This window comes from Aspergillus mulundensis (genome assembly GCF_003369625.1).
Source record: "Aspergillus mulundensis strain DSM 5745 chromosome Unknown scaffold_11, whole genome shotgun sequence".
Classification (NCBI taxonomy): Eukaryota; Fungi; Ascomycota; class Eurotiomycetes; order Eurotiales; family Aspergillaceae; genus Aspergillus; species Aspergillus mulundensis.
In genome coordinates, this window is record NW_020797899.1 from 654,440 (window position 1) to 672,985 (window position 18,546).

Below are 18,546 nucleotides of genomic sequence, written 5' to 3' on the forward strand. Positions count from 1 at the left end.
TCAGTTTAGACCCACTTTTATGTCACGTGATTCATTACTTCGTCAGTAATGAATGAACCTCGGTCAGCAATTTTGGGTAAGGAATTATTCTTTACGGTAAATTGTACAACCCTAGTCAGCCCTCATCCAGTGCTTTCACTGGAGACCATTCACTGGCTGAGACCCACAGCCAAGCGGGGCCCCTGACGATCATTGCCTGGTGGCCAATCACAGCAGGCCAAAGCAATGGCAGTGAGCCAGACAAGCACCCCATCCCGCAGTTGGCTGGTTCGCCAACATGCTAGAGTATGAACACCCAGCGATGATACGCTGGAATTAGGAGTAAAGTATGTGGAAATTCTTTGTTATAGTATTAATATTGTAATATTACTGTACTTTAAGCCAACCTACCACTTAGGCAGGCTATATAGCGTATTTTAGGTATATATTACATTAAGGTTACATAACCTTACTGTTGCCACGGCGCCAAGCTTTTGTTGCCACCCTTAGTAAAAACTGGGTGTACATACCCTAGCACACCTAAAAAACGGATACGTCGCGGCAACGTATCCACTAGATTTTAGTATAACAACACGCTAAATCCAGCGTGTTCGCGGGACAGCCGACTGCGGGATGGCCATTGGCTGCTGCTTGTTTCTCCCCCGTTGCTATCGCCCACTAACATTAGCGCTGCGACACTGCAATCTCGCCCCTAGGACAAGCAGGGCAGGTGATAACCTGTCAATTCACTCAGTGGGGCTGAGATAGTGAGGGAAGAGCTGAGTGAAGGAATGTCACGGGATTGGCATTCTCCCCCTTGCCGCCTATTTAAGTGCTGACGATCCCAGCTTCCTCTCGCTGCTTGTCAGACAGCCAGACAGTCAGACACCATGCTGTCCTCTCTCGCCCGTGTAACCGCCCTCTCCCTGGCCGGCCTCTCTGCCTCGGTCGCCGCCGCTGCTTTTGAGAGCTTGAACGCTGTTCCTGATGGTACGTCTCTTTCCATTTACTTGAGTGTTACTAACAACACAGGCTGGAGATACGACAGCACCCCCTCCGCCAACCAGCCCCTGCGCCTCCGCATCGCCCTGAAGCAACACAATGTCGCCGGCTTCGAGCAGGCCCTGCTGGACATGTCCACCCCGGGCCACGCCAGCTACGGCCAGCACTTCGCCTCCTACGACGAGATGAAGGAGCTCCTGCTGCCCACCGACGAGGCTTCTACGTCTGTCAAGGACTGGCTGAGCGCCGCAGGCGTCGAGTACGAGCAGGACGCCGACTGGATCAACTTCCGCACGACCGTCGACCAGGCCAATTCCCTCCTCGACGCCGACTTCCTCTGGTACACGGCCACCGACGCCAGCGGCAAAGACACCCGTGCCCTCCGCACCCTCTCCTACGGTGTTCCCGATGCCATTGCGAGCCACATCGAGATGATCCAGCCGACCACGCGCTTCGGCGGCATGCACGCGAACAAAGCGACCGTGCGCGCGAAGCCCATCTTCCTCGAGACGAACCGCCAGCTCATCAACGCCGTGTCCTCGGGCTCCCTCGACCACTGCGATAGCGCCATCACCCCGTCCTGTCTCGCCGACCTCTACAACACAGAGGGCTACAAGGCGTCCAACACCAGCGGTTCCAAAGTCGCCTTCGCCTCTTTCCTCGAGGAGTACGCGCGCTACGACGACCTCGCCGAGTTCGAGCAAACCTACGCCCCCTCCGCAATCGGGCAGAACTTCTCCGTCGTCTCCATCCACGGCGGCCTCAACGACCAGCACTCCTCCTCAGACAGCGGCGAAGCAAACCTCGACCTGCAATACATCATCGGCGTCTCCTCCCCACTCCCGGTAACAGAATTCACAACCGCCGGCCGCGGCCGTCTAGTCCCGGACCTCTCCTCCCCCGATCCAAACGACAACTCCAACGAGCCCTTCCTCGAGTTCCTCCACGCCATCCTCAAACTGCCCCAGTCCGATCTCCCCCAGGTAATCTCGACCTCCTACGGCGAAGACGAGCAGACAATCCCCTGGACCTACGCGCGGAGCGTCTGCAACCTCTACGCCCAGCTCGGCGCCCGCGGCGTCTCGGTCCTCTTCTCCTCCGGCGACTCCGGCGTCGGCGCCGCATGCCTGACAAACGACGGCACCAACACCACGCACTTCCCGCCCCAGTTCCCGGCCGCCTGTCCCTGGGTCACCGCCGTCGGCGGCACAAACGGCTCCGCCCCCGAGAGCGCCGTGTATTTCTCCTCCGGCGGCTTCAGCGACTACTGGGCGCGCCCGGCGTACCAGGACGCCGCCGTGGCCTCGTACCTGCGGAAACTCGGCGGGAACCAGAGTCGGTACTTCAACGCCTCGGGCCGCGCGTTCCCGGACGTCGCGGCGCAAGCGCAGAACTTTGCGGTCGTTGATAAGGGGCGCGTTGGGCTGTACGATGGGACGAGTTGCTCCTCGCCTGTGTTCGCGGGCGTCGTGGGCTTGTTGAACGATGTGCGTTTGCGCGCTGGACTGCCTGTTCTGGGATTCTTGAACCCCTGGCTTTACCAGGATGGGTTGAATGGGCTGACTGATATCGTGCATGGTGGGAGTACCGGATGCGATGGGAATAATCGCTTCGGGGGCTCGGCGAATGGGTCTCCGGTTATTCCGTTTGCGGGGTGGAATGCGACGGAGGGGTGGGATCCTGTGACGGGGCTGGGGACGCCGGATTTTGCGAAGTTGAGGGAGATTGCCCTATCCGCCTAAATCCTTTTGACCACATGCCTGGGCTGGAAGATCGACAGATCTGCTGCATTTAGTGTGGCTGGCATATTTCCCATGGTACATAGCATAGCATAGCATAGCATTGCCATCTGCGAGAATCATGAATTGGATTGAACTTATCATGTCATTCAATGCATTCTATTCCGTCTTGGTAGCGTAAGTCGTGACTCGTGCGGCGAGTTCGTATGTCCGTCTATGTGCACATGTACAATATATGGTATGGCAGGTATGCGAATCCTCAACTCATCCAACACATTACTGCGGCCGTTAGCCAAATCTTTCAAAGATCTCCCTTCAGGACAAAACAAACTCACCCAAACTCCATCCCCAAAGCACCCCCCACACCCACCCTCCCACACCATCGCCAGCCCTCATCGCCCCTGAATCCCCACCCCCATCACCCCCCAACTGCGCCGGCGCCCTATAAACCGGCAACCCAGGATCCTCAACGGGCCCATCATCCAACCCGCGCCCCTCACTCGCCGCCGTCCCATTCCTCCCCACCAGATCCTTCAGCACCGCCCCCGCAACCCCATTCGGCTCGCTCAGTTTCCCCTCCTCCTCCGCCGTGCGGATCGCAGCCCACCAAACACTCGCCATCTCGCGATACCCCCGATCACTCGGATGCGTCCCGTCAACCAGCTGGTCGGCCGTGATGAAGTAGGCCATTTCCGCGAGGACCAGGCGGTCCCCGGCGTTGCGGCGCCGCGCGACCAGGTTCCGGTATTCTTGGCTGACGCGGTGCACGGCGGCGCTGGCGAAGTCGTTGGGGAGCAGGGTCGAGAGGATGATTGTTGTGTTTGGGATGGAGGAGAAGAGGTGCGTTATTAGGGCGTCCAGGCGTGTGTCTGCGTCGCGGATGTTGACGTTTTGGATGCAGTCGTTTGTGCCGGCGCTGGGCGCGTTAGCGAATGTTTATGGCGAGGTGGGGGAGATTAGTATCGCACTTGATCAGGATCACGTTCGGCTGCATCCGCGTGGAATTCACCGCCGCTTCGGCGATGTGGTCGATTGTGTCGCCGAAGTGGCCTTCGTTTTGCTACACATCGGTCAATTAGCATTAGACTCACAGTCTGCCGTACCAAAGCACTATTGGTCTTGTCTGGAAGTGGAAAGGAATGGGGGGCTACATTATCCTTCATCGTCCCATTCGCCAACCCGCCCACCATGTCGACCTCCCACCCGGCATACCGCAGCTGCTCGCGCAGGGGCTTGCGGTACCCGTTTCCGTCGGAGGAGCGGTAGCCGACGGTGATGGAGGCGCCGAGGGGCATGACGCGTAACAAGAAGGGTTTTGTTGCGCGGGGTGCGACTGCAAGCTCATGCTGTTGTGTAACTGTGATAGCCGATTCCGCGGCATGGGCCGGTGTGGAGGTTAGGAATGTAAGGAGGGACAGGGACAGGGTGAGAATGCGGAGGGTAGTGCAGGTGGATAGTTTGCATGGAGATGGCGCCTCCATGTTGCGGCTGTCTATCTACCTACGATAGGTAAGGAAGGACCTAAAAGAAAGTTAGCACCCGTCGGAGCTGGAGGAACTGGGGAGGCTCTTTTGTTATAAGTCGGCCTGGCCTGGGCAGGGTCCAGTCCAGCCCAGAGCAGAGTCGACGAGTCAGAGATAAGGCGAGGCAGGTAAGCTCGGTTAGGTAGCTAGTCGGGGCTGTGCAGTGTGACTTCCTGCAGGGTGACGGTGTGCTTTGACTCAGATTCGGACGGTGGTGTTGATTGGCGCCACGGCAAGTAATTTCCGGCTGCGGTGCTTTGCGCTGGGAAGGTGTCGTCAGAGCGGACATGAGATGATGGGATGGATGAGAATGAGATGCAAGGCGCTTACGGTGATCGGCGTGGCTTGATGGTGATGACGATGGCTGAGTTGTGTTTATCGATCGGGTCCGTTGCTCCGGTGGCCGGGAGGCTGAGCACGCTGATTGGCTGATTGGCTGGCATGTACCCCTGAACCTTATCGGGACTAGTGTCCGTCGCTTAATCTGGCTGGCTGCTGCCTGATTCTTGCCTGATTCTCTAGGCAACCACTTTCTCCTCTCCTCTGTCTCATCTCTTACAACCACTATACCATACACAAGTAGTATGAGTTATTATTGGACTTATTGTCTGTCATCGCCGTCACCTCTTTCTTCGCTCTACACAATGGTCTTATCCAAGCCTTTCCCATTTGCCGCGAAGCAAAACAACAACAGGGGTTCTGCGCCTCTGCTTCATTCCCAACTAGGTCCCAGTCGCGCCACTGTTAGTCGGAAATCTCGAATACTACTATTCTTGATGGTCATCTCTTGATCATGGGTCGAGTCACAGGCAATCCCAGGTCCACGAATAGAATGTGGCTCTCTGTTCCTTCCCACCTCAAACCAAGACACGGAAATAAAGGTGGCCCTTTGCTGCCATGATATCACGCAGCTCTGTCAGACACAGCACGAACCTGGATCGGGTTTTCTAACGTACGAGTTATACGGAGATAGGGACTCCGCAGAAGACATTCCTGACCGCGGGATAGTTTGACATTCAATCTGAACAAGAGCTAGGGGGCTTCCGTGATCGAATGAGCCAGGTTCCCAGGACAAGCTATTCCATCCCCTTCGATGCGCTGAGACGGTCTCGCTCTAAGGAAACTCTGCTCGGATTCATCGTCAGTCAGCTTCGGGCAGATAAAACAGTAAAAGCACCGCTTGGCAGGCGTTCCTTGCTGTGTGAAGCAAGGCGATTGGGCACTCTAGCTGATATTTGGATGGTTACAGCAACGGTTACAGCAGAGAGGTTATATTTGACCTTTATATACGCCCCGTGCTAAAGCGCGTCTGCCTACCTAGTTGCGGGAAACGAAACCACACCTCAACAAAATTGAATGATAGTAGAGGCTAAGATCAAGACGTGATTTGGGCCCAGCCAAATACGACTTCTGCTATGCCTACCCTGCAGCAAAAGGATAAGAAGACGCAGAACGCCCCGGAAAAGCCTACCGCAGTACGCCCTCCAGACCCTGCTTCATCGTCTTCTATACCTCGCTAGCCAGAAAAGCAGATTGGATTTAGCAAATGGGCAGATAGACAGGTTCGACGTGCCGACCCCGGGACAAGCGGGATCTGAGAAATCCATCAGGATTCATTTTACGTATCTACAGTCATTGTCACACTCGCGGCACCTAGGTACGGCCCGTGCCACCGCTGGCTCCGCCATAACGAGCTCCCTCTTCTTTGGAAATGCCTGTCAGCCTTTAGTCTCAATGGCCTCATGACATCTTTCAATATTGAAGGTTCCGGGTCCCTGGGCCGTGCCCTGACAAAGCTTTGCTGTCTCTTGTTTCCGGTATACTTGCTCTATTTTTAGTTGTCCATCAAAGTTGCGGAATTCTGTCCCAGCAACTCCATCCTCGAACCCTATCTTGAATTACCAATCCATGGATTATTCTGTCAAGTTCTCTCTTATAAATCACCACAGCTGCTTAGTTATTGCCAACCCTGAAAGACTTATTTAACCTTGGCTTTGGTGTTGTTTCTCCCTCTTCTTTACAACTCTCTCCTCCTAACTCTCTCCCTTTCCTAATACCTTTTTTTCTTTCTTTTCCTTTTCCTCTTTTTCTTCCTCTTTCTCTTCCTCTTCCTTTTTTTTTTTCTCTTCCTCTTCCTTTTCTTCTTCCTCTTTCTTTTTTTCTTCCTTTTTTTTTTCCTTTTTTTCTTCCTCTTTTTCTTTCTCTTTTTCTTTCTTTTTCTTTTTTTCTTTCTTTTTCTCTTTCTTTTCTTCTTTCTTTTCCTCTTCCTCTTCCTCTTTTTCTTTCTCTTTCTCTTCCTCTTCCTCTTCCTCTTCCTTTTCCTCTTTCTCTTCCTCTTCCTTTTCCTCTTCTTCTTCCTCTTCCTCTTTCTCTTCCTCTTCCTCTTCCTCTTCCTCTTTCTTTTCTTCTTTCTCTTTCTCTTCCTCTTTCTCTTCCTCTTCCTCTTTNTTTCTCTTCCTCTTCCTCTTCCTCTTCCTCTTTCTTTTCTTCTTTCTCTTTCTCTTCCTCTTTCTCTTCCTCTTCCTCTTTCTCTTCCTCTTCCTTCTACCTTTTCCTACTCCCTATCTCCACCTCCTACCTCTCCTCATATTCTTTCTCCTTCCCACCTTTCCCTTTCCTATTCTCCCCTTTTCTCTGCCCCCACCCTTCTCTATCCTTATCACCACCTTCCCCTCTTCACCATGCCCTGGATGGGAGGCAGGGACGGGCATGGGCCATACCACTTCCACGCACCTCTTCTGCCTGCTGGTTCTGATCTCCTCCGGCACAACCCCTTTTTAATTCCCACCCTTCATACATATTCGCATGTCCTGGTGGGTGGCAGGGACGGGCATGGGTCTTAACACTTTCTCGCTTCCCTGCTGGTTCCGCCATCCTCCAGCTCTCCTTAAATGCTCTTCCTCCTGCTTCTGCTGGTTACGTCCTCTTCCAGCTACCCCATCCATTCTTCATCACTCTTCTTCGATTCTCCCTACATACTCTTACCCTGCTGGTTCCGTCCCCAACCAGTTGCAGACGCCTTCGGGCCACACCACCGCTTCTTTTCCAGAGTTGACCATGTGGGAGCACTGTAGGTAACACCAAACCCACGCAGTGGACAGCTTGTCCGGTAACGCGAATCAAACTCCGCCCGTTCAAAGCGCTCCGAGACAATCCTCCGTACAAGAAATCCATGCGATGATATAAGAAACAAGCACAATAGCGAGTCCATGCTGTACCGGCTGCACTCGCACTCGTAATGAGAAATTCCCTTCGGCAAGCTTACAAATAAAGGTTATTAAAAACAAGTCCCAGCTCCAAGCGACACCAGTATCTGGCTCGGGAACTCGAAGCTATCCAGCATGCCCAGGTAAGATGAGCACCGTGCCGAGAATGAACTCGAAAAGTGGAGGTAAGTGGATGGAATCTCTTGCACAATCTCAGACAGCATATAACATGCTGAGCTGCTTGTGTCGAGTCAAAACTGACATACATCTTTTGGTACTCTGCATGGACTTCATTATCTCCCGCCTTGCAGGACTGAGGATCAAAAATGGGCACTTATAGGCTCGGACCAACCTTGGAAGGACCTTGAATCAAATTTCTAGGACAGGCGTCATGGCAGACTTTCCTCGCAACCATGGACTGTACTGCATCGCAAAGGGACCCTTTCCCCGGGCTCCTAGCCAGTGTAAAGTACTTTAGGTAGTGTTGTGTTCACAAGAAGTTTGGACAATGGACCTTGTCTTTGGTCTGTGCGCTCGAAATATTAAACCACACAGACTACAGCTTAGGTATGTTTACATGAGAGAGCAGAAAGGGCTCACAGCACAGAGATGTCATCTGTATAGATTGGAAAAGTTCCTGCGCTTCACTTAGGTATACCGTAAATGCGATTGGCAATGATAGACCTTCTATTTGTTGACCAACGGTTACCTTATTCAATCCAGCCACTATACTGGTAATACTTATTCTTATTCTGACTCGATCAAATTCATGCCGGTATAGTACTACAGTTCTTGGATATGAACAGCTCACCCGCGTATACCGGAGCTACCCGTCTTTGCCCTCAGGGAGGCTCGCAGTATACGCCCTTAGGACGTCAGAATGAGCGGAATTGCGAAGCCCGTGGCGAAAGGGAACAATAGAACCAGCTGATCATCCAGATATCCCATGAACTGTGAACATAGGTAGCCTTCCTGGAAGCTCGAAGTGGATTTGTTCCGCGGAGGGCCAACACGGCAACCCCAATTTGCTGAACATTTCTCAGCCCGGTCATGGGACTCACCTTCTCCTATAAACTAGGACCGCTCATACCCATTACTCTGCGTTCGCAATTTGGCTTTTAACGTGGAGGCGTTAAGGAAGTCCATTGCTGAAAAATGGCACCGGGCTGTCTCTGTTGGGCAAGGAGATTATACCGCTGGGATTAACTTTTCCAGATTCTATTTGTTGGTAGAACGGATGCAATAATCAGTTGTCAGTATATCTTTTGTCCGCGCCAACTACCTGCAGACACATATGCGGAGAAGTAAGCCGGGTCTCGGATCCTGCAGGAGCAGGCGACGCGTCCACGGGGCTCAGATTGATCACCCCTGCATTGCAGAATGGCAGTCGCCGGGGCTGTCGGGTTCCGCCAGTGAGAGGTTACTTGTTTGTCATGGTTTCCCTATAGCAGTGGAAACATGGATCATTCCGCTTTAGCCTCTATCAAAATACTCCGTACCGAGTGCAGGGGTCGGGATCGAATGCCCGGAGTGCTCCGGACTGCACACCGCAATGTGAGGGATTCCCCGGTGGGACATCTTGGACGGTGCTTAGCGTAGACTGCGAGTAGAGAGGGAGGCCGCCGGTATTTATGTTAGTATATGCCTCCTTTGCTATTCCGATCTATCTGTCCTCCAGTCAACTGCTTCGTCGTGGTTCCAATACAAGCCCTGCCAGCTTCATGGCCCATCCAAGTGATTGTACAGGCGACTTGCCTCGAGGCAAACCAGCTGCAATACCTAGCCCAGTCTTGATTTCTGCGCCCTCCACAGACCCGCGGAGTGTGGTATAACTTCCAAGACGGAACAATTGCCCCTTCACAGGGCTGCCGTGCCCCTTGAATCGTATAGATTGGGCGACGCGTAACTGCAGTAATGTATCCCGGAGAGATACACAGCCCTGCTGAAATGCGGCCAAGCCAAGTCAAGCCAAACCACGTACAGAGACGGGAAGACAACAAGGCAATCTAGGGTACTCTAGATTGCTTGCTTAGTGCTTGTTGCAACCTCCTTCTGTACGAACGGCACACGAAGCAAAATGGGCTACCTGGGCACTACTCTACGCTGCCGCTAAGAACCTTAGACCCTGGTATCTACTTCGTCGAAAACATACCACTATCGAGTCCATCAGTTGTTCGGAGGCAGCGTCCATGAAGCAAGAAACCAAGCAAGGTATAAAGCATACACTATTTTACGGGGTCCGTAGCAGCTGTTCGAACACAGTTTGATTATATGTTTCTTGCCTAACTAGATCTACGTCGGGGGAGGTACTGAGATGCACATTCGCACCTTACTGTGGCGTGTGGGATCCTGCGTGTCTGGATTAGGTATTTCGCCGTCGTAAGTGGCTGTCTTGGTTCCAGCGGTTAGCGCTTGCCATGAGCAACAGGATGAACCAATCAATTGTGAGTTGAGTCTAAGCGCTGCGTGTGTCTGTGGAGAGCGGAGCATGCTGAGACGTCATATTGGGGGCGCAGGCGTTTGTATCCATCGTCCCTTTCTATGTGATGCATGTTACACTACCTCCAGCTACATGGATCCTGGGCAAAGAAACACCGAGTAACAGAGTGCCATGCCGCTGAGTGAGTCTCAGCACCAGTGTTCAACATTCTATGTAGGCACCTCGAGTGCAACATGTCTGCCAGGGAAGACGCCATCGCCAGATACGGTTCGTCCTCCGTAGGGTCACAATCTTGATAATCTGCACCTGCAGGTGCAAGGATCCTGCATTTACACACTATATTCTGACAACGGCCAGGGCCTTGAAGATAAGCTAACATCCACTGCAGGGTGGCTGCTTACTCGGTGTAGTCGCTTGCTCCGTACGCCACATCCGCAAGATACACGTATTCTAGAAGGATATGTTCATTTCTGCGAACAAGCCAAAAATAAAATATAAATCCGGAGGAGATCGGAATTCAGCCAGATCACAGATCCGACTCCCGAGTCTCGAAAATTCGACTCGATGTGCGGGTGAACTTCGGGCCCACATCCTCATCTCGGTGCTCAACTGCTGGTAGGAGTGAAGACAGTCTAGAATAGTAACTGTCAGTCAAGCCAACCGTAGTAAAGGTACGTACCTCGGCCCGGCAAGTGTGCAGAACCCACAACCGACGACGACCACATTTGCAACCCAAGACGTCTCGTTGGCGGCCGAGCGAGTCAAGGCCCGGAAGAGGCCCGAATCGGCAAGCTTAAAGTGAGCTGCCAAGGGCGCTGGTACGCGGCCAAGGCAGGGAGACTGGCGAGGACTATACTATCCGGGGCAAGGGGCTGTCGATCCCGGGCCTTGGCAGGGTGCATAGGGCTTGCTAATTCCGACTCTCCGACCTGCTAATTCCGGGTTTGTGATTTGTGCGAATCAGGCGCGGCGGAGACTGCGTCGACACTGGGGCGGACTTCATCACGCCAAGCGGGATGCGCGTACTGTGGGGGGTCGCCGTCTTGGGGTGCTTGTTGAACGAGGGCTTGCAGGGCTGTGGCCAATGGGGCTTGGATTATTACTACGCTGGCTTTATTGACGTTTCATCGTGCGCTTTGCACGTTTGGCTAGTACTGGTGGTGATAAGCGTGGTGGTTGTGATGGCTCTGGGACAGAATGCCAGTATAGATATCGACCTGGTGAATTCATTCCCTTGTCTCCGTACCAGAGTATCTGAGGTAGATACTCTGTAGATTGAACCAAACTCAGCGAGAGAGCGTCGTCAGCGGAGCGATCGACAGGACAGGTTCCATATGAAAACAAGCTTATTGTGCTAGCCTGCATGGTGGCTCAGGCACTCCGACGCCGGCTGCTCCAGTCGTGCCCTTCCACCAGGGGTTTCCGACGAGTCCGTGGCTGAAGCGTGCAGACTGTGGGTCAGGCGACGTTGTATCTCGCTGCATCAATCTATTCGAGCAATCTCGACTTATCTGTTCGTCATTCCGTCAGCTGGCACACATATAAAGAGGCCTCTCTCGTCCTCCCACTGACTCCATCATCCATCTCAACTCTCAACTCTCTCTCCTCTCACAGTATTGTCTCTGAAAATGGTCCAGCTCTCTACCCTCCTCACTGGCGCCGTCGGTCTGGCTACCGTCGTCTCCGCCCACCCCGGCCACGATGTCAAGGCTGAGGCCGCTGAGCGTGCCTCTGCCCTCAAGTCCATCCGCGCCCGTGGCCTGAGCCAGTGCGCCACCCAGCTCAAGGCCCGGGGCGTCGAGGCCGAGAGCGTTGCCCGCCGTGACGCTTCGCTCCAGAAGATCCGCCAGGCCCGTGGCCTCACCGGCCCCCTCCTCAAGGCCCGCGACACCACCCCCCTGACCACCAGCCACGAGTCCAACCTGACCGTGGACATCGACACCGACCCCTCCGTCCTCTTCGCCTCAGGCGGCGCCTGTGTCCTCGCCGAGGACGTCACCCAGGGCCCCTACTGTACGTCCAATCCATACAAACCAGAGAACCAGAGAACCAGCTAACCCGCCCAGACGTCACCGGCGAGCTGATCCGCAAGAACCTCGTCGAGGACCAGGAGGGCGTCCCCCTCTACCTGGACATCCAGCTCGTCGACTCCGAGACCTGCGGTCCGCACTCTCCTCCCCTCATCTCCACTGGTGTACTAACATAACCCAGAACCCGTCCCGGACGTCTACCTCGACTTCTGGCACTGCAACTCCACCGGCGTGTACTCGGGCGTCGTGGCCAGCGGCAACGGCGACACCAGCGACGAGACCAACCTGGACGCCACCTTCCTCCGCGGGATCCAGAAGACCGACACGTCGGGCGTCGCCGAGTTCGAGACCCTCTTCCCAGGCCACTACACCGGCCGCGCCACCCACATCCACGTGCTCTCCCACCCGGCCGACACCACCACCAACGACAACGACACCCTCTCGGGCCTGTACACCACGACCTCCTCGCACGTCGGCCAGATCTTCTTCGACCAGGACCTCATCTCGCTCGTCGAGGCCAGCGACGTCTACAACACCAACACCCAGGAGCTCACCACCAACGCGGACGACAGCATCCTCTCCCAGGAGCTGGCCGATGACATCGACCCATTTGTTGAGTATGTGCTGCTGGGCGAGGACGTCACCGATGGCATCTTTGCCTGGATCAATGTTGTTATCGACTCCAGCCAGAGTACCGATGTTACGCCCGCTGCTTACTTGACTGAGGATGGGGGTGTCGAGAACCCGAACTCTGGTATGGGCGGTGGTGGTGGCCCTGGTGGCCCTGGTGGCGAGGCGCCCACTGGTGTTCCTACTGGGTTCCCTACTGGTGCTCCTCCTTCTTAGATAGGGGCTGCCATGCTTGTTGCGGATTGCTGCTTGTGAGATGGAGATGACTGAGGCAGATGGTTGGGTGCGGTGGGGGTTGTGGATAGTAGTTGATAGTGAGAATGCATTATTTGTTGGGAGCTTTGTTGTATATCTCTACCTACCCTCCCGTAGCATACAAGGCACCATGAGCCAGTGACCAATTTCGTCCGTGCACTTCAAGTACCCGTAGAAAACAGGACAGGGCATAGCAGCTCGGCGAGATGTGCTCCAACGCCAAGTTCCATGGGCAAATGTAGAGCTGTAGTGAAGCCCTAGCTCCAATACTAAAGCTGCAGCTGCAGCTGCACGGCCAAAGAAGCCCCCACCTGAATGCTACGCTGCGCCACCCGCTAGTCCCTGCATTGCCCTTATCGCCCTCTACTGCAGGTGGTGGCAGGCTTCTCCAACTCTAGAGACTTCTTCTCGGCATTGGAGGTCTGCGCATTACCGAGGGTCCGGCCCTAGGGGTCGGGTAGCGTATCTCCTGCGAACTGTCCACCGTGCAATGTGTTGAACGCTGCACCAATTGCCTACAATCCTGGTAGCCATACCGTCGTCTTCCAAGGTCCGACGAGGTTGATTCTGGCTCTGTTGAGCGATTCCTGGTTATCTTACGCGCCGGGGCCAAATATCATTATGGCGGTGGGCGGAAAGTGTACTATCTTATGCCTGGTGAGCATCGGAATGGAGCATACCGAAACTAAGCCATGCCCCAGAGATGTTACCTGGACGATGCTATTTGGAAAGACTCGGAGAAAAGGCAACGCAGTCGGCTGCGCTGGGCATCCACTACCCGACTGGAAGCTTTGATGTCCAGATGTCCCGGCCGTACCGGACGGGGATACTTTCCAGAATGGGAGGGTTGGAAGCGATCAGGTTCGTTTGCCAGGGTATTGTATGATGATGTCCGATTGGAAATATATGGACAACCAACACGTCTCTATCCAGGTCTACCATGCCCTACCTACTTCCCCACAGCCGCGCCCCCTTCTTCCACTTCACTCTCAAGCTTTGCATCCCTCCTCCTCTCCTCCAACTCCCGATTCCCCCTCGCACTCCCCTCAAGCCCCTTCAGCACATCCCCACTCATCCCCGGGATCACCATCTCAAACGTCTCCCTCACAACCGCATACTGGTAGTACCCACAGCGCGCAATCGGCTCCGTCCTAGCCACATCCAAGCACCCCCTCTCATCCAGCGCCCCATCATCAATATGCACGCCGACCACACGCCCAATAATAACATCGACAGTCCCCATGGGCGGATTCCCAGGCAGCCGGATAGTCGAATGATACACGCACTCGAATTTGACCGGACTCTCCTTGACCATGGGGACGTCAATAGCGTTCGCCTGCTCCTTGGTTAAACCTGCGCGGTCGAACTCGTCGACGCCGTAGGGGACTTGCTCGGCGGTGATGTTGACGGCGTGGCGGAGCGGGTATGTGGCTAGGTTCCAGGCGAAGTGGCCGGTTGCTTCGATGTTCACGACGGTGTCTTTGCGGCTGTTCTGCGGGGTTTGGTTCGAGGCGAACATTACGTACGGCGGGTCGAAGGTTAGGTTGTTGAATTGGGAGTACGGGGCCAGGTTGGCTTGGCCTGAGGGGGACTTTGTGCTGATCCAGCCGATTGGGCGGGGGATTACGCAGGCCTGATATCGTTGGTACAGCGTTCACTGTGTGCTTGAGGAGGTAATGGTAGGAACCCTATATAGGGGACAGACCTTGAATGGATCATGGGGGAGGCCATGGTCGGTGACGCCGGGCTCGTAGTACATGGTGTCGGATTATTGTACGGAAAAAGATGACAGAAGAATGTCTGCCTGTCTTCCCCGGATGCCAGGTTAATATATCCACCCCAACATCCGGAACTCCATCCGCAGTGAGGGGTAAGAGCAGCGCATTGCCGACTTCTCCGAGCATCTCCAAGGCCCCGAGATACGCCGAAGCCGAACTGCCCGATTACCTCCAAGTCGACACTGGAACAAGGTATGACATATGCCGGTATACCGAGCACGCCAACGCTGCTATCCATATCCAGCGCTGGCCCTGGCATGTGTTGGAGTATAAGGAATTGCCTATAGCCAATTGGTTTTTATGGTCTAGCGGTATCGAACAGCATGCAGACAACAATACTTCCCATTCCCAGCCAATAGTAAAAATAGAGTACAGAATGCTTTGGATTACAAGGGTATACCAAACTAACAAGATACATTCCAATCAGCTATTCCTTCTTCCACCCCTCCCACCTCTCAAAATCCCCCGTCTCAAGATCAAAGAGGTCCAAGACTCTCCCGACACTCTGATCCACGAGGTCCTCAACAGAGCTCGGCCGAATATAGTACGCCGGCACAGGCGGAAAGATGATAGCACCGGCCCTCGTAACCTCCAGCATGTTCCGTAGATGGATTTCACTCAAAGGTGTCTCCCTCGCCACAAGAACCAACTTCCGTCTTTCCTTGAGCATAACATCTGCCGTACGCGAAATAAGGTCGTCGCAGAACCCCGAATGAATAGCAGCCAACGTCTTCATACTGCAAGGAACAATGATCATCCCGTCGGTCTTGAAAGACCCGCTTGATACAGGCGCCGCCATGTCGTTGATGTTGTACGTGTGATCGGCTAGTGCTTTGACGTTTGATGGGTGGTAGTCCGTTTCGTACTTGATTGTTGCTTCGGCCCATTTACTAATAATGAGATGGGTTTCGATGTTCAGGCGGCGCAGCGCAATGAGAATCTTTATGCCCATTAGAGCGCCAGTTGCGCCGGTCATTGCAACGACGATTCTCTTGCGGCGGGGTGGCGGGTTGCTCTGTTTTGGTGCGGATGTTGTGGCTTTGTCGGCGGCCATCTCGGAGTCTGATGCGTCGGGAGATTGATGCATGGAGTGCGGTGTGACTGTCCCGTTACTGTTACCGTGGAGAAAGTTGGATAGCATTTTGTTAGCCCAGTCGATGTCGGTCGAGCAGGATAGAGATGTATTCGTGATGTACTGGTCGGTTAATGTTGAGGTATCGATCTGGTGGACGGTGCTCTTCTAAATAGCAAGACGGTTCCAACTTTGTGGCGACAACAGCTTAATGGAATCGTGGATTTACTTGTGGACAAGGTCCAAGAAAGCTTGTGCGAGGCTTGTTGAATGGCTGGTTGGGACTGACCGAGCCCCGAGGCCCCGAGCAATCGTTGCCGAGGGACATCCGAGCCTCCGAACTGGGTCTTGAAGGACGGCACGGCACAAACGGAACGGTCAGGACCCACTACAACGAGGCCAGTTCGGTAGAGTGAAGCACGGGGTCAAACGGTCGAGATTCAGCTCTCGGTGTAGTTAAACAGCGGAACTGCTCCCGTTAGTGTTAACGAAGGACACCGTCTATCTTCAAAACTCACCATTCATGATGGAGTCTAGGTAAGTCACCGGCGAGAAATCGACTTCGCTGGGTAAACTTTAAAAGTCAGCCGGTACTTGCAGTAGAATCCAATAGCTGGGACAGACTCACCCGTATGCCAGTCCGGGAAAGAAGTCATTGTATGATGAGAGGTCACCAAACATAACATCCGGAGGCACGTCGCCAGATGGCGGGTTCGGGAGTTGGGCTGCGGAAGGTCTCTGTTCGGGATTCAAGTCAGTGTTTACCTGAGAACTACGTTGCTTCAAAGTTTGCCGTAGAGTAATCAACGCGCGGATATGGCGTGCTGATAACCACTGACTGTACTCCGAGGACCCAGTGTCCTTTCCGTTGGCACCCGAGAACACACCGATAACTTTCTGCTGCAGGTCTCTGCACTCAGTGTCTTCCCTCGTTTCCTGCCAGGTACAAAGCAGCAAAGTGGAGCTGAGGACCGTATGGACCATGGACCAAGTGCGTAAGGGCACGACACTCAGGGCTTGAAAGTCGAGGAAGGCTTTCGACGCAATAACAAGGCTCTCCCTCGCGCGGGTTCTGAGAGATACGTAGCGCGGGTCATCAGGGGACTGCAGAGAGGTCTTGATGGCCGGCCGACAGAGCGCAGAAACGCAAAATGAGACGTGCATGCGCAAGGCGAGATGCTCGAGATGTTGCTGCAGGTTTCTGCAACTCTCACGGTGCAAAAGATGCGGCTGAGCCCGAGAGTACGAGCTGTCCAGCTCAGATAGTAACTGAAGGTTCTGAGTTGGTTCGGATTCCGGAGTTTCTTGCATTTTGATTATGCCCAATGCGATCCAGCAAAGGTAATGCATCAAGTTGGTATATGATAGCTGAGACCAGCTCTGGGCATCCGGCGTCCATCCTCTCGTAGAAACGATGGGTGGGCGGTCATAGCACAGGCTTAACAGGCTGTCCTGCCAAACCGTCATCGACCTGGACGTGTTAGACATAGCCCCGGATACGCGAAGACACTTACCATAGAGACTTGGCTTTCTGCTTCGCATGCTCAGGCCAGTGTGCGATACCCCTCTCCGTATGCAGTCCCAGGGTCTGGGCCAATCTCACTGTCGTTCCCAGCAGAGCCCAGGCAGCATCGGATTGGCCATTGTTTTGGAGAGTGTTACCGAGGATAAGGAGCGATTGAACAACATCAAGAGAAGGCCGAAAGAGGAAGTTGGCCAGACGAAGAGCCTGGAAGGAGCGGCGAGCTGGCATGGTCAGTATCGGAGACTGAGTAGTAGACGATCAAGCTTGGAACTCACCGAAATCCTGGCACAGCTCCGAGCGCTGGGGGTTCTCCAGGTCAGAGAAGTGAGCACCGGCAGACAGTGTCGCCAGAAGAAGACTAATATGGCCAACAGCCTTTCCCGTCGACCACTGCTCAGAAATCTTATCCCGATCAGCCAGTTCACCCGACGCATACGCACTGAGGTAAATGCATATGTCCGACTCGAACTTGTCGACGTCGACAAGGATTGGGTTGAAAGGATAGGCACATATACGATAATAATGGAAGAATCTGCCATGTAAGCCTGTGCCATTACACGCAATGAAACTACGTACTTCAAAACCTCATCCCTATGAGGGAGTATATCCAAAAGAGCCGCCCATCGATCTTGCGGCGTCTTTGACTCGATGAACGGGTAGCTCAGGTACGTGTTATGCAGGCCCAAGACCGACGTCGCTTCGCGAGCCATAGCCCCATCGGGATCCTGCTGCCGAAGCATAGAGACAAGCGAGTGATCTCCGGAGAAGACATACGACGAGGTATCGTTTGGCTGCGCCGAGCTCCGAGGGTCTCCGAGGGGTAAAGGGGACAGCTGTGCGTCTGGAACAGCACTGGCTGGGGAGGCAACCGATACAGCAGCATCATGGCGTGGACTTTCTCTCCGATCAACCTGTCGGGATTGCGTTCTTCTCCGAGGAGTGTCTTTCTCGACATTGTAGGCACAGATCTCGGGATGGTCTCGCTTGACGCACGTACGGCAGGGCTGACTACCATCGCATTTGACCTTGCGCTGACGACAGGGATAGCATGCCTTTGACTCGCGCTGCTTGCGTTTCAGCCGAAGGACGCGATCGATCTCCTGGCGTTCGACCGTGTTCGGAGAGCGGTCCATTGTAAGCCGTCCATGGGTTCGCGCATGGACCGTGTAGTGGAAGCCAAACTAAGCCCCTATATCGTTTAATTCGCAGTATGACGTTCTAGCAGTTTGGAGCTTAGATCCGCTGTGTCCGAGCGAAGTTGCGTCGAGGGGACGCGTCGTGGCGGACCCGATCCGGAAGGCGAGTCCCGGTCACGTGATGGGGCCGGCGTCCACTCCGTCCTACGCGTGCTACTGGCCATCTTTCTA

At 54.3% G+C, this 18,546-nt stretch overlaps 6 protein-coding genes across 6 annotated transcripts; 2 read left to right on the plus strand and 4 right to left on the minus strand.

Moving 5' to 3' along the window:
• Positions 1-869: 869 nt before the first annotated feature.
• DSM5745_09122 (S53 family peptidase) lies at positions 870-2,723 on the plus strand (the record flags this gene model as incomplete). The annotated part of the gene is made up of 2 exons (XM_026751138.1): positions 870-969; positions 1,012-2,723. 2 exons carry the CDS (start codon positions 870-872, stop codon positions 2,721-2,723), a joined length of 1,812 nt encoding a protein of 603 aa, XP_026600224.1.
• A 256-nt stretch (positions 2,724-2,979) lies between these two features.
• Positions 2,980-4,201, minus strand: DSM5745_09123 (SGNH/GDSL hydrolase family protein; the record flags this gene model as incomplete). Its single annotated transcript, XM_026751139.1, has 4 exons — positions 2,980-2,999; positions 3,056-3,636; positions 3,689-3,780; positions 3,812-4,201. 4 exons carry the CDS (start codon positions 4,199-4,201, stop codon positions 2,980-2,982), a joined length of 1,083 nt encoding a protein of 360 aa, XP_026600225.1.
• Positions 4,202-11,517: 7,316 nt separating this feature from the next.
• Positions 11,518-12,765, plus strand: DSM5745_09124 (intradiol ring-cleavage dioxygenase; the record flags this gene model as incomplete). The annotated part of the gene is made up of 3 exons (XM_026751140.1): positions 11,518-11,902; positions 11,956-12,051; positions 12,101-12,765. 3 exons carry the CDS (start codon positions 11,518-11,520, stop codon positions 12,763-12,765), a joined length of 1,146 nt encoding a protein of 381 aa, XP_026600226.1.
• Positions 12,766-13,753: 988 nt separating this feature from the next.
• Positions 13,754-14,563, minus strand: DSM5745_09125 (flavin reductase family protein; the record flags this gene model as incomplete). The annotated part of the gene is made up of 2 exons (XM_026751141.1): positions 13,754-14,437; positions 14,510-14,563. 2 exons carry the CDS (start codon positions 14,561-14,563, stop codon positions 13,754-13,756), a joined length of 738 nt encoding a protein of 245 aa, XP_026600227.1.
• A 446-nt stretch (positions 14,564-15,009) lies between these two features.
• DSM5745_09126 (UbiX family flavin prenyltransferase) lies at positions 15,010-15,723 on the minus strand (the record flags this gene model as incomplete). The annotated part of the gene is made up of 1 exon (XM_026751142.1): positions 15,010-15,723. One exon carries the CDS (start codon positions 15,721-15,723, stop codon positions 15,010-15,012), a length of 714 nt encoding a protein of 237 aa, XP_026600228.1.
• A 371-nt stretch (positions 15,724-16,094) lies between these two features.
• Positions 16,095-18,312, minus strand: DSM5745_09127 (Zn(II)2Cys6 transcription factor; the record flags this gene model as incomplete). Its single annotated transcript, XM_026751143.1, has 6 exons — positions 16,095-16,123; positions 16,173-16,228; positions 16,283-17,125; positions 17,169-17,400; positions 17,455-17,618; positions 17,756-18,312. 6 exons carry the CDS (start codon positions 18,310-18,312, stop codon positions 16,095-16,097), a joined length of 1,881 nt encoding a protein of 626 aa, XP_026600229.1.
• Positions 18,313-18,546: the final 234 nt, after the last annotated feature.